The following is a 14,531-nucleotide window of genomic DNA, read 5'->3' as shown; positions in this document are numbered from 1 at the left end:
TATGGAATCATGGCAGCAACCCAACACCTGTAAATTAATACCCCACATGCCAATTAAAATTATTAGACCCACCCTTCAAAGGACAGACTGTTTTGGGCCAAGGGTTCTGTGATGGATTCTGTTGTTGTGACAAAGGCTACAAAAAAAAAAAAAAGATCTAACAGAGGACACAGCTGCTGTTCATTGACCAATAAAGTATCTAGGGCCATGGCTAGGTTAAGAAAGCAGCCGTATTTTTCACATACATACATACTTAGGGCTTTGAAAACTACACCACCCATATGAATCATTTCCAGAAAGGTCTGGAGCAGCAAGCACTAGCCTCTCTGACAAGACCAGCCACATCAGATTCTAGAAAGCAGTTGTAGACCACTCTGGGAATGATGTTGAATGTTAATAACCTCTTCATGAGAGTCATGCATAATGCAGTCATGGAACAGCACATGCTGCAGGAACAAGCATTACTATGAGGTGAGGTGTCAAGCCTGGCTTTGCCTTTGTGATTTTGAGGACAGCTTTAAAGCATTCTTTGCAAATGCCCCTTATGATAGATCGTCTTTGTTTAGTCCTTATGTGAAGGAGAAGATGCAGAAGTGCAAGCAAGATGGGGAATTGCTTTCTGCCATCGGAGTCTATTCTGAGACCCATCAAAGGTCATAGAAACTAAAAAGAGACTGATTCACTGTGGTTTAGAAAGGTCAGGCATCAACCCTTTGAATCCATGTTTGAGGGGCAGCTACTGCAGATGTGGTGTCTTTAATGGGCTCAGACACAGAGGGTGAGATGGTCCTCAAAATCAGCAGACAGCTTCATTGCAGAATTTGAGTGTTTCCACAAGAGGAGCAGTCCGTGGTAATTTATTACTTGATACTTTTGTACTCCTTGAAGGCTTTGAGGCCGAGGCACTAGTGAATAAAATCTCTCTTGTGGATTTTGTTGATTCTTCTGTGGTTTTATTTATTTGTGGCTGTATTTGTTGGACTAGTTTGGATTGAGTGGTTTGGTAATTTATTACTAGCCTGTGGGGATCTCTGACAGACAAGATGTGGGTATTATGAAGGTTTATATCCAGAGGTTATGTATTTCCCTTTTCCCACCCCCATTAAGACAGCTGCCTTCAGATGTACCTCCCCATCAACAATGGGCAGCCCATAGTGAGATTTTCTCTCTCCTTCAGAAGAGAGCCATCCAAGAGGTCTCACCAGATCAGACAGGGTCAAGATTCTTTTCAAGATTCATTTTAGTTCCAAAGAAAAACAAATACCTCGGGTCAGTTTCTCAAAGTAAAGAAGTCTCAGGTCAGTATGGCCCCAGTGCAATCCATTTTTGACCTGCCTACAGGCAAACAGTTGGATGTGCTCTTTCTATTTCTGGGATGCTTGTCTCCATGTCAAAATATCCAAGACATCCAGGATATATCTATGCTTCCTCCTGAGAGTCAGTTGTTTTCAATTCAAAGCGTTGCCCTGTAGTCTTACCCCCCTCCGATGTATTCAGTAAGTGCATGGCTATGGTAGCTGCTCATCTCTGACTACAAGGGATTCAAGTGATGTTCTTCGTGTTTCACTGTTGCAGTCATCACATTTGGGTTATCCCTGCCAGGGTAGCCCTCAATCGGCTCGAATACCAGAGGCTTAGTATTTCTGAGTCAGTTGCTGTCGCTCCAGGATTGACGTCAGGTCATCAGTAGTATAAAATAAGGCAGCCAATGCCATTACATCAGTCTTTCTTGCAGAGGAGCCCGAAGCAGTTAGCATGAGTGCCGGTCGGCCGCTACCTGAGTTTTCATTTTCCGAATTGAATTTGAAGTCTTCTAAAGCCAAGTACCCCGTTGGGGATCCTTTTTTTCTTGCTCTAACCAATGTCAGAAAAAGTTAATTGTCTCGCCTGTGGAAAGCAAGTACCACACCGAGACTTTCATTCTTACTACATCACTTGCTTAGGCCCAGACCATGACGTCCCCCGCTGTCGCTTTTGTGCTTTGTTCAACGCCAGAATTATATGTCGTTGGGCCCTTATTGTAGCTAGCCATTTTCGCTCTCAGTCCTTGAATTCTGATATGGCTTCGGTAAGCCATCCGACAGCAGGTCTTCCGAAAAAAAGTAAGGATAAAGACAGAGACAGACCACACAGATCCATATCTACTGACGATTCTTCCATTAAGCTAGTCGTCATTTCTCCGGTCCTCAGTGAGGAGCTTTCCCAGCCCCTGATGCCCACTTCTGTGGATTCGCAGGCCACTACAGAGACCCTTTCTGAGTCTGGTATGCTGTGAGAGTCTTCATCGACTAAGGATCCTGTGGATGTCTACCTTGGATGGGTCTGGAGCTGCTGAGCAGGCACTGGCTTCCAAGGAAGTACTTTGCACTACCGATTCTCGACACAGACCAATGACTTTCACATCTACCATTCTTTCGAAAACTACCGAGTTTCTAAGGCCCAGGGTATGAACCACACCCAAGAAACCGATGACCCAATCTCAGGCACCTGCTTCCTTGCCTCAGTCTCAAGTGCTTATAGGTTCATAGGTTCATAGGTTTGTACTAAGCTAACTGCCCTTGCGAGCCATTTTAAGCCTAGCCAATTATCCCTTGTGAGACTCAAACCCTGCACCTTGTGTTTGTAAGGCAAACACCTTAACCATTAGGCCACCCTCCCAACCCCCTGCTTAAAATGGCAGAAGACCTTATAATGTTGATCAGAGGAAGCCAAGCTATCCCTTCCAAAAGAAAGAGATTTGTCCCCAGTAGTTTTATTTTTGACAGACTAGTACCAGTAAGAGTGAAAGGGAAGGTCTACAAGAGGGTAGTGAGACCAGCTATGACATATGGGTTGGCGACAGTGGCACTGACAAAAAAGCAAGTGGCACTGACAAAAAAGCAAGGAGTCAGAGCTCGACGTGGCAGAGTTGAAGATGTTAAGATTTGCACTGGGTGTGACGAGGATGGACAGGATTAGGAATAAGTATATTAGAGGGTCAGCCAAGGTTGGAAGGTTTGGAGACAAAGCCAGAGAGGCAAGATTATGTTGGTTTGGACATGTGCTGAGGAGGGATGCAGAGTATATTGGGAAAAAGATGCTAAGGATGAAGCTGCCAGGTAACAGGAAAAGAGGAAGGCCTAAGATAAGGTTTATGGATGTGGTGAGAGAGGACATGCAGGTGGTTGGTGTGACAGAGCAAGATGCAGAGGACAGGAAGAAGTGGAAGCAGTTGATCTGCTGTGGTGATCCCTGACGGGAACAGCCGAAATAAGTTGTTTTATCTGAACAGATGTCCGATGACTGATACATCTGAATTTGAAGACATGCAACCCCTCACTGCTTATGAGGATTCTGATGCAGAGGAATCCATTCCTACAGCCTCTCTACCCAAGGACTTCTCCTTTGGGGAAACCCTACATACTTTAAGGGAGCAGTTTTAATGGGAGTGTCAGGACTATCCTCAGTCTAATAAGAGACTCTGGGATTTCTTAGATCTTCCACAGCACAGACCTTTGGCCATTCCTCCTGTTGTGGATGTTGTGGATGATGTTTTTATGGAATCTAGTTTGACTCCTGACACCCTCCCTCCTGCTCCCAGGAAACCTGACAGGTACTGTAGAGTCCCTGACTCTCACAAATTTCTTTTCAAGAATCCTACTGCTGACCCTAAGGTTATTTCTCAAGGGCCTAAAGGAATTAAAGCAACATCTGCAAAGAATCCCCCCCCCCAGATAGAGATTCCTGAGCATTAGACAGATGGGGTAAAAAGTTATACACCTCTGCTACTTTTGGTATTAGAGCACTAAATTGTCAGTTCCATATGTTAAAATTTCAGCAACGTACCATGGAACTCCTCAAAAAAAATGTCATCTTTTCCTGCTTGTGCAGAAAATAGAGTTACAAGAGTTAATGCATTCTGGATGTTAAGAAACTATGCACACCTTACAATGTGGTTTTGACGCCCTAGAAGCATCTTGCAGGGCAGCAGTCACTGGTTCTGTCCTTAGAAGGCATGCTTGGCTTAAGGAACAGCCCTTGCCAGACCATGTCAAATCCAAATATTGAACGCACCCTTGCACAAAGACAACTTATTTGGCACCAAGGCAGAGGAGGTCTTAAAAAAGATGGAAGATAAAACTAAATCTGTGCAGACAGTTAAGGAATTTCTGCAGGTCCAGCCACCCAGGTTCAGTAGGCATTGCCCTTCCAAGCGCTGGTCATTTCCTGCCTCCTCCAGGTCAGCTCAGCCCAGACCCTGAGGAAGCAGGCCCCCTAGACAGTAACCACATGGAATGCAGAGATCTAAGCAATGGAGTTCCTCTTCAAAACCAGGGAGTGCTAAGCCACCCCCTCATGGTAAGAACTCACAATGACTTTCCACTTCCACCCCCTCCCTCTGCCCACCTGCACTTGCCCCTAGGAGGAAAACTCTCCTTCCACGCAAGCACCTGGGCCACGATTACCAACAACAGCTGGGTCCTCAACATAGTGTCCCAGGAATACAGATTTTATTTCCACACTCTACCCAACCCCAGAAGGGTTCCCAGATCTTCCCCCAAACCAGTGGGTAGAGGCAAAAAAGCAAGTCCTTTCCCTGCTGTCTATGAGGGCAATAGAGCACGTTCCTGCAGAACAGATGGGCCAAGATTTCTACTCCAGACTCTTCCTTGTACCCAGAAAAGAGGACACCTGGCACCCCATTCTCTGTCTATCCATTCTAAACACCTTTCTGGTGATACCAAAATTCAAAATGTTCACCCTCCAGCAACTACTACCTATGCTCTCCAAGGATGCTTGGTTAGAAACCCTAGACCTAAAAGAGGCCCACCTACACATCCCAATGAGGGAATCATGCAGGAAATGTCTACATTTCAGGGCAGGATCACTGCACTTTCAGTTCTCTGCGCTTCTCTTTGGCTTATCCACTGCTCCCAGAGTTTTCACAAAATGTCTGGCTCCCGTCATTGCTTTTTGCAGGCAAAGAAATATTCAAATTTAACCATACTTAGACGACTTCCTAGTTCAGGCAGACAGTCCGGAAAAGCTGCTCAAGCACCTGGCCTTTGCAAAGGACCTACTGACCTCCCTAGGGTATACTATCAACAAAATGAAATTCAAACTACTACCCACCCAAAAAATTATATTCCTGGGTGCAAGCATGGAGACAGCATCCCAGATGGCATTCCTTACACCAGAAAAGCAAACCTACCTGACAGTCTATTTCTCTCAACTATCCACCAGACCCCAGTTATCCACAAGGAAAATCCTGCAAGCTCTGGGGTTCATGGCTTCTTGTATTCTACTCATTCTATAGACTGCATATGAGGAAACTACAGTGGTACGTAAAAAGCCTTTGGTGTCAACACTTTCAAGACCTGGAAACTCTTATATCAAAGATACCTTGTTTAAGGAAAGATTTTTTTTGGTGGGCAGCAGCATGCTACCACAAGGGACTACCTTCTCATAACCGCATGCTGCCCAGTCCCTCACCACAGACGCATCAGACTATGGCTGGGGTGCACACCTGGATGGCAGATGCATACAGGGCCAATGAACTCCACATCAAATACATCTGCACATCAGCCAAAAAGCGATGTTAGCTGTCCAGCACGCACTGACAGCTTTCAGACCCCTACTCTCCCCGGGGGCTCTACTGATCAAGTCAGACAGCACCATTGTGATTTGGTATATCAACAAGCAGGGAGGGACTCACTTGTACCCTCTGTGCAGGCTCGCCATGACCCTTTGACACACTGCCTCAGCCATGCAACTACACCTGTTAGCATAATTCTTGCCATGCTCTCTAAACTCTGTGGCAGACAACTTAAGCAGAAATCTCCTGGACCCACGAGTGGCAGCTAGACCAGAGAACCTTCACCCTTGTAACTCAGAAATGGGGCAACCGGAAGGTCGACCTCTTTGCTTCCCACTCCAGTCATCAGCTCAGCAAGTTCTCCACCAGGGAGCCTCACTGCAAGGCCTGGAAATTGGATGCTCTATCCTTCCAGTGGGTCAGTGTCTCGGTCTATGCATTTCCCCCACTACTGCTCATTACAAGGGCACTGCTAAAAATAAGGGAGGAAAAACCAAGGACAATCCTGATTGCCCACTGGTACCCACTGCTGCGTAGCCTGTCACCATGGCATCTTCCTCAGATCCCAACACTACTGACCCAGAGGGAAGTAGTATTCATGCATCCCCAATTGCAGACCTTCAGTCTGGTAGCCTGGCTTATTCCCTGACCACTGCACAAGCTGCCATTCTCAGAAAACAAGTTCTAGGTGTTATACGTGAGGTCAGATGCCCTAGCACTAGAAAGTCTTATGCTGACAAATGGAAAAGGTTTTGCACCTGGATCCAGGCTAAGGGAGCCGGGACAGCACAGCCCTCCCTACCTCTCATCCTGGATTACCTTGCTGACCTACTACACAAGGGTCTATCCTTTTCTTCTATTAAAATTCATGCCTGTGCTATCTCTGCTCATTTCAGCACAGAGCCACCTCTTTTCTCACACCCTCTCATCAAACAGTTCCTAAGAGGGGCTAACAACTTGAGGCCACCCGGAAGAGCACCTACCCCAGCTTAGGACTTAAACTTTGTGTTGGAAAAGCTCACCCTGCCCCCCTTTGAACCAGCAGCTTTAGCAGAGTTAAAGTTTCTCTCATGGAAGACAGCCTTGCTTCTGGCCATCACTTCTGCAAGAAGAGTATCTGAGCTACAAGCACTAATGGCTTCAGAGCCCTTCATTTTCCATGCTGACAGGGTCTCCCTCAGGACTAACCCATCCTTCCTTCTAAAAGTGGTGTCTAGTGTGGCTCTCAACCAATCCATTAATTTGCCCACCTTTTTCCCTAACCCACAAAACAAGGGGGAAATGATACTGCACTCTCTAGATGTGCACAGACAGCTCAGATTTTATCTCAACAGGGCTAAATCATTTAGAAAGACTGATGAATTGTTAGTCAGCTTTGCTGCAGGAGTAGAGGACAAAGCCATATCCAAGCAAACCATTTCCAAATGGATAGCACACTGCATCCATTTCTGCTACAAGCAACATGGGAAATCTCCCCCCAAGGGGGTCAGGACACATTCTGCCAGAGCAACCTCCACCTCTGCAGGTTTCCTCAGAGGGGTCCCCACCAAGGGCATCCTAGACATCAGTTCATACCTTCATCAAGCATTACCACCCGCCTATCTTCTCCAAATCCAGGGCAGGCTTTGCCATCGCAGTCTTGCAGGGCATCCTAGCCCACCCCAGTCTTCTTGACTGCCTCCAACCTTTTCTTCAGCTTTGGGAATCAACCCAAATGTGATGACTGCAACAGTGAAACATGAAAATAGTACAATTGTGTACACTTACCATAAATGTAGATGTTCAAATGTATTCACTGTTGTAGTCCTGGTTTCCCTCCCTCCATCCCCCTTGTGTGTCTCTTTCTCTCCTTACAAGGTATTTACTTTCTACTGGTGGTGTTCTTCCACCATAACCTAGCTCTCTCTTGGGGGCTCCTGACAGGTCAAGAAAAACTGATGTAATGGCGTTGGCGGTCTTATTTTATACTACTGACGACCTGACGTCAGTCCTGGAGCGACTGCAACCGATGCAGAAACACTAAGCCTCTGGTATTCGGGCCGACTGAGGGCTACCCTGGTAGGGATAACCCAAATGTGATGACTGCAAAAGTGAATACACTCAAACATCTACATTCATGGTAAGCATACACAACTGTACTTTTCCATATCTGGACAACTGACACCTATCTGATCGAACAAGACGATCATTAATGAATGCCAAGATTACTTCGGCATATCCATAAACTTTGAGACCTCCATCCTTCAACTAACTCAAGCTATTCATGTCGTCATTTACCACCTGGACGTAACAGTGTGCATAGTATCCTTGCCTAAGGATAGGATTCAAACATTAAGGGACTTCATCCAAGCCCTTGTCCACTTTGATCATCCACCTACACACCTAGTTCTCGGGTTAATAGCCTCTTCCATTCTGGTGGTGCAGTTCACTCATTTTTACATGAGAATACTTTAGTGGCTACTCATGACTCAGTGGTCTCAGACTTCACACCAGCTTTCCATCCCCATTATGATAACCTACCTTTTCAAGCAACAGTTACAATGGTGGTTAGCTTTTTCCTGCATTCTTTTGGGAAAGCCCTTCATAACCACCACCTGCTGCAGTAGTAATCATGGACAGCCTCCTCCTTGGGGTGGGGGGTGAGTGGTATTAAAAGGGGAAGATGGCAAAAGGGTTGTGAAGTTCTCAAAAGACCAGACGTCATATCAATGTCTTGGAGATGCAGGTAATTTTCCTTGTGTTGCAGGAACTAGAGAAATTGTTACCTCTGGGGTGATTTCTGTCCAAAGAAGACAGTATGACCGTGGTTTGGTACATCAACAAGGAAGAGGGAACCATATCATACCCTTTATGCCAGGAAGTCGCAATTGTATGGCAGTTGCTGATTGCTTTGTTTTGCTTTGCTTTCTAATAGCAACACACATTCCTGTGAGGGTCATTTGCTTTGATGACAGGCTGTCCTCCTTCCTCAACCTGTGTAGTCTGTCCAGAGCATAAGTAATTCAAGTCTCTGGGTGTGTCATTTAGTAGGAAAGGCATTTTTTAATTGGTTGACTAACACTTCACCTTAGGCATAGATCTGTCCCCATAATTCAAGTAGTATGCCTTCCTCACTTCTCTAGGTCATGCAGCTTATCAGACTGAATCATTGTATTCTCTCTGGGTTGCAGTCGTCTCCTGGTGTCACTGTTACAAAATGCTCATTTTTTAACATTTGGGGTTAGTGCTTTAATTTCTTCTTGGCACGATAGCCATCCTTGTGGTCTTTGGTTTCAGTGCCCTATTTTTCTACTATACTTTTATTCCTTGTGATCTCCTTGTCCACACATTGTCTTGGTGTTTAAGTTTATGACTTCACCTCACAGTATTTTAACTTTTCACTTTTCCAACAGCCGTGGTGTACTCCAAACCATACCCCATCTCACTTCAGCTTTGTCTCATCTGACTGTGTAGTAAGGGACATAGCCTCATGCATTGTTCCTGTCCAGAATGACTTGGCTAAGGTCTCCTCCTCAGGAGCAGTATCCTGGGTGCCTGGTTTAAGGGGAAGTGCTGTTCGACCAAGCTTTCAAGGACCTGGTTGGTGATCTCTTGACAAGGAAACAGGACCCTCCGTACTGTGAAAGACCTCTGTGATCCCACTTCATCCTCCTCCTGTCGCAGATCTGGCCAATCTCAACAGAGGAAAAAAGTCTTCTCCGTGCCCATGGAGATCACTTCAGCATCACATTTCCTGTGTTCTCACCAGTGCCCACTATGTCTTCCAAGAATGTACCATAGCATCCCACCAACAGCAATCCTTACTAGAGTCTGTGGCTACCAATGACAGGATGTTTCTTGTGTCTGCCCTGGCTTAGAGAATAATTAACAAAGGGCCCATGGGTTTTAGAGGTGGTTAACCACTGCTACATTTTGGAGCTCATCTGCTCTCCTCAAGAAATGGTCTCCTTGAGAAACCAATTTTCCTTAACAAAGTCCTTGGGGACAGGCTTAGTCTCTGCTGTCAAGAAGTTGTCTTTATTTTTAAGTCAAGGTTTTGCTCCCACTTTTGCAGGACCTGAAGTGGACATACTATTTTCATCACCTTCTGAACTGCATAGGCTTCAGTGTGAGCAACTTGCATGTTTGGTTCCTGATAGTGAAGGAGTCCTGCAGCTGCTATTGCAGGAAATCTGGACCTTAGTGCACTTTCTGCATTTTTTGGCTAATTTGATCTTTGTAGCACCTTTTACACATCTGAAGATGCAAGTATTACAGTGGGCTGTAAGGTTTCAATGGCTACAGAGGCAGTGTATGATTTTGCAAACCTTTTCCTAGTGTCAGACTCCTGTTATTGGATCCTAGAGATGTGGATACTTCCACAGAACATTTGATTGATTTCCCAGCTGAACCATTGCTTTACTAGCAAAGGGGAGAAACCCACTTCAGCTAACACATAGTGCAAGGTTTGTGGTCCTTTTTAGTCAAAGGGTTTCATATTAACTAGCTGGAGCTGTGGACAGTCTTGCTGCCCTTGAAAATGTTGGCGTTGCTTCCAGTATTGCAACCCAGTTCTTCAGATAAAAAAGTTTGTTGTGTAGTATCTAAACTAGCAAGGAGACAAACAGTCATGCCTTATAAGCAGAGAGGTGGTGTGCATCTAGGTTGTGCCATAGACAAAGAATGCCAGTTTGAAATATCTGTGTCTATACTTGTAATCCTCAGAGTAGTGGACCTGAATGTGAAGAGAGAGGTACATACTAGGTCTTAAAATACAAGATCTTAGGATTGTTCTCTATACTCTGACCTATAGTAGTTCTTAAGTCAGTATGTATAAGTAGCTGGAGTATGGGGAGCCCCAGCTTCCCTGCTTTGGGGTGTACAAAAACATTTTAAAGGTGCAACAGCAAATTTTGGAATTTGCTCTTTTCTATTTGAGTTGCAGTTTATTTTTCTAAGTGTCGTACTTGGCAGAATTGCACATTTCACTTCTTATAGGAAGCCATTGATGGGCATTTTTCCATCAACAGTTCACATTCTGCTGAACAAGCTGAAACACTGCTGTAGTCCTTTCCTGGAGTTGCAATTTCAGAGAACAGGTTTTTTGGAAGAGGACCATTGTAAAGATTGACCTTTTTGTCATTCAGGAGAGCATAATCGTAAGTCAAGTGACAATCAAGTATAAGCTTTTCCAATAGACTTGTTTTGAAAGCCTTCCCAAGTAAACAGTGCTAATCTAGCTAACTTCTGTTAAATGGATTTTGAAATTTCTGTTGATATACTGGTGCATTTCTCCAAACTTCACTTCATTAAATCGTGTGATCACAGATAGAGCCCTTAATGTTTTGTTTATGTTGTGGTTGCCCCAGTTTTTCCTGAATTGGGTGTGTGAGATTAGGAAGAGAAGAGTTGATGTTTATCCTCATTACTTCTGCTCTCCACCCCCTGTTGTACTGTGTAATTTTAAGAAGAAGCATTGCACTAATTCTACTTTGCCACAGCCATTGCCATGTGGATATATATCTAAGTACAGAGTTCTAAGGAATGCTGTTTTGCACGGGTGCCGCTTACAGCATTGTATAAGCTTTGTTATATTGTGTGTGCTGTTGATCCACTAGCTGTACCCCCTTCTCTGTATGTGCATGTTGTTGCTGTGTAAATATCAGTGGTGTTGCATATGAGCATTGTAGATTTGAATGCCATGTTATAACAGGCTCGTTGATATGTAACTAATTAAGTTAGCAAGCAGACCTGTTAACTGTTTAATGTTTATTATTTATCTTGTGTAGTATTGTCTAATTATTTTATTTATGCAGTATTTCTTCAGTAGTTTCTATAATAAATGATGTGTATGAAGCAGTAAACCAAATCTAGGCACTGAATGGAGGGGTGAAGATAAATTGAGTCATGAAAATATTGGGTGTCGAGGCTTCGGAGTGGGATAGGAGCAAAGGGTGAGAGTAGTGAATAAGGGTCTCTAGGAAGTTGGGGTAGCACAGGGGCACCATGGGGAGTATGCCATGGGGTATACTGCTGAGTCCTTCACCTTACAGCTCCATGTTACCTAAGGTAAGCCCTGGTTGATGTGCTTTCAGGTTGAGTACCCCCAAGTATCCTATACATTGCATTCATTGCAGTCTGCTTTGGCTGATTTTGAAGACATCACAAAATTGCAGAATTTTGTTCAGGACTACCAAATTTTCATGGCTGCAGAAGTAAAAACCCAAACAAGACTCCTCAAGTAGAACATGTTGTAAGAACAAAATGTATTATTCTTGATGACCGGTGACTGCTTGACCTACCTGATCGATCATTTTCCTGCATTCTTAGTAAGCTGAAGTGCCTGTTTTTAACCTTTTTTTTTCCTTTCACATACTTTGACTTGTCTGTTGATATTCTTAGGAATTAAAAAGTTCATGTTTTTACTTTGTGAAGCATTGAATGATCTTTTTTCCTCCAAAGGGACTGTCTATGCGTTTCAATTTGCAAACTGGGGCCAATTATGCTGCTGCCAACCTGACAAACCAGAACCCATACATTCCTTTCAACCTTGCAGCACTGTCTGCAATGAGCAATCAGCAGTTGGAAGTAAGTTTTAAAAAATGATGCTTTTACTTCCTTTTTTTATTTAAGTGTTCTAAACTTGGAAAAAAATGTCATGTTTCTGTGGATTGCATTTGCTCCAGTCATGAGCTGTATGTTTGTGAACCAGTACTTTTATCTATTTCTTTAGTTTGTATTGACCTTAACTCAATTAAGCCTATAGCTTCTTTTTTTGTATAGTTTCAGTTAACACCCATAGCTCCTTAGGGCATACAGACCTTTTTGTAGTCCAACTGGCTTACCAACGTATGATAAGCAGAAATAGAAAGGGCAAGAATTTATTTTTTAATAAAATATCACTAAGATTGTTAGTCTAGGATGTCCTGCACTAGAAAGCCTTGATTATATTACGCTGTTTAAGTTGATTTTTCAGAAAATGCAGTGGAATGCAAGGATGTGTGCAGGCTATAAGAATTGCAACATTCCACACCATAATGGATGTCTGGTTCCAGGTTTGACTCAACAGATTTAAACAAAGAATTTCGTAATGCTTCATAACAGAAATAAAACTGGAGTAGTAATTCACGATGCTGAATAGTAGATATTAGTTTCACTAAGTTGTAGGGCATGTGAAAGGGGCCACAGGTTAATTTTTAACATTCTGAATAATTTCAGTGTGTACATTAGCAGATCCATTTATTTTTTAAATCTACTTAATAAAAAGGCTGCTTGTAAGGACTCATTTCTACAGCATGACAGATTCTTTTTTTGTAAAAACCTTTGCTCTCAGAAGAGATTCTAAAATTCAGCAATAATAAGAAAAAAATGATGGATCAAACATAAAAATAAAACCTTGTTTTTTTCAGTACTTACGCATATTATCGCAACCAGATTTTTAACAGCAATACTGATTGCGTAACGATCATGAAATATGGTTGATTACTAAGAAGTTAAACAAGCTTGATATGCTGCAAAGCCACGGATCAATTACAAGTTTCAGTGGTCCACAGTACATTGCATGGCAAAAGTGTGATGGACTGCAAAGTGTTTTAAACTGGTTGTAACAGAATGCAGGTGTGCACTTTTCATACAGATCAAGAAGCGTTGGGTCCAGTCTAGCCAGTTAAACCCTATACTAACATACAACAACTTAGTTTTATTAATCCAAGCCTTGCAGGTAGGTGATGCAGTAGGGCTGGGGTTTTGAAATCCCATAAACCGTTTTGTACTGTGTAACTTAATGAAAATATTTTATTACAATCCACTAAGCACCACTCATTTTTCACATGCTGTCATAAATGTCATAGTTGCATGCTGAAACACTTTTCATTACCAAAGGTAATGTAAGAATTATTGTGTTTTGACAAAAGCTACACCACTCTACCTACTCTTTTCCAATGCCTACTCTATAAAGGTAAAATGATCCCCCCAAAATGGAAAAGAACAAAAAAGGCAAGCTTCTTAAATTCAACATTCAGACTTTTGTATTTTTGTTGGGCAATAAAATAGTTGCAGCACTGGCAATCCTGAGCAAGTGACAGTGAAATTACACAAACCCATCTGTAAGAAAAAGTCCACCACCAAACAAACTTAAGGTCTTACAGACATGAATAGGAGCATCTAACCAAAAAAAAAGCTAAAATGTAAAGAACAACATTTTTACATTATTAATGACCATATTTCATGATCGTTAAGCAACCGCTATTGCTAAAAATCTGGTTGCGATAATATGTAAGTACCTTTTTTCTTATTATTGTTTCTGAATTTTAGACACACTGCTGAGTGTAAGAGTTTTTGCAAAAAAAATTGCAGTACTTCAACTGAAATTAGCCTCTTATAAACGGACACTGCCATTATTATTAAGATAACAAATAATTAGACTAGTTGCTGAGGGTAAATATAGTTGAAAATACAGAAAACTCTTGGAAGAACCTCACGTTGATTAGGATCGAGCACAAGAATGGTTAAGGAGAGGTGAATTTAAACCAAAAGATGAAAGGTTAATATTGGCGGCCCAAGATAGTGGACTATGTACACATTGTTTTACAAAGTCCATTGAACATGTAGGAGAAACAGACAAATGTAGGTTTTGTAAAGCAGAATTGGAAACAGTCACACATCTTGTTGCTGGGTGTGATGCAGTAATGGCAAAAAGACTGTATACTGGAAAGCATAATAACGTGGCAAGACTGTTGCATTGGAGATTCTGCAAACATAGCCGAAAAACACTGGAAACGTGAGCCACAAAGCATTATAGAAAATGATGAAGTTTATATCACATGAGAGAACCCATTACCAACAGTTCAAAAAATAGATGAGAGAAAACCAGATATAGTAGTCCATGAAAAGAAGACAAAAGTAGCACTGAGCACTGAAATTGCTACACCCAGTGATTACAGTGTCTTACTTACAGAGAGACACAAAGTCATAAAAT

General features: G+C 42.9%; 1 protein-coding gene across 1 annotated transcript in view; it reads left to right on the top strand.

Annotated features, from left to right (window-relative positions):
- ATRX (ATRX chromatin remodeler) overlaps positions 1–14,531 on the top strand; it is a 3,779,564-nt gene that overhangs the window by 3,527,402 nt on the left and 237,631 nt on the right. The window contains exon 32 of the mRNA XM_044057254.1: positions 12,017–12,142. Within this exon, the coding sequence (XP_043913189.1) occupies positions 12,017–12,142 (126 nt within the window). The remainder of the gene's footprint in view (positions 1–12,016; positions 12,143–14,531) is intronic.

This window comes from Protopterus annectens, chromosome 15.part0, assembly GCF_019279795.1.
Source record: "Protopterus annectens isolate FY-2018-M chromosome 15.part0, PAN1.0, whole genome shotgun sequence".
NCBI lineage: Eukaryota > Metazoa > Chordata > Ceratodontiformes > Protopteridae > Protopterus > Protopterus annectens.
This window is presented reverse-complemented; position numbering and strand designations above follow the sequence as displayed.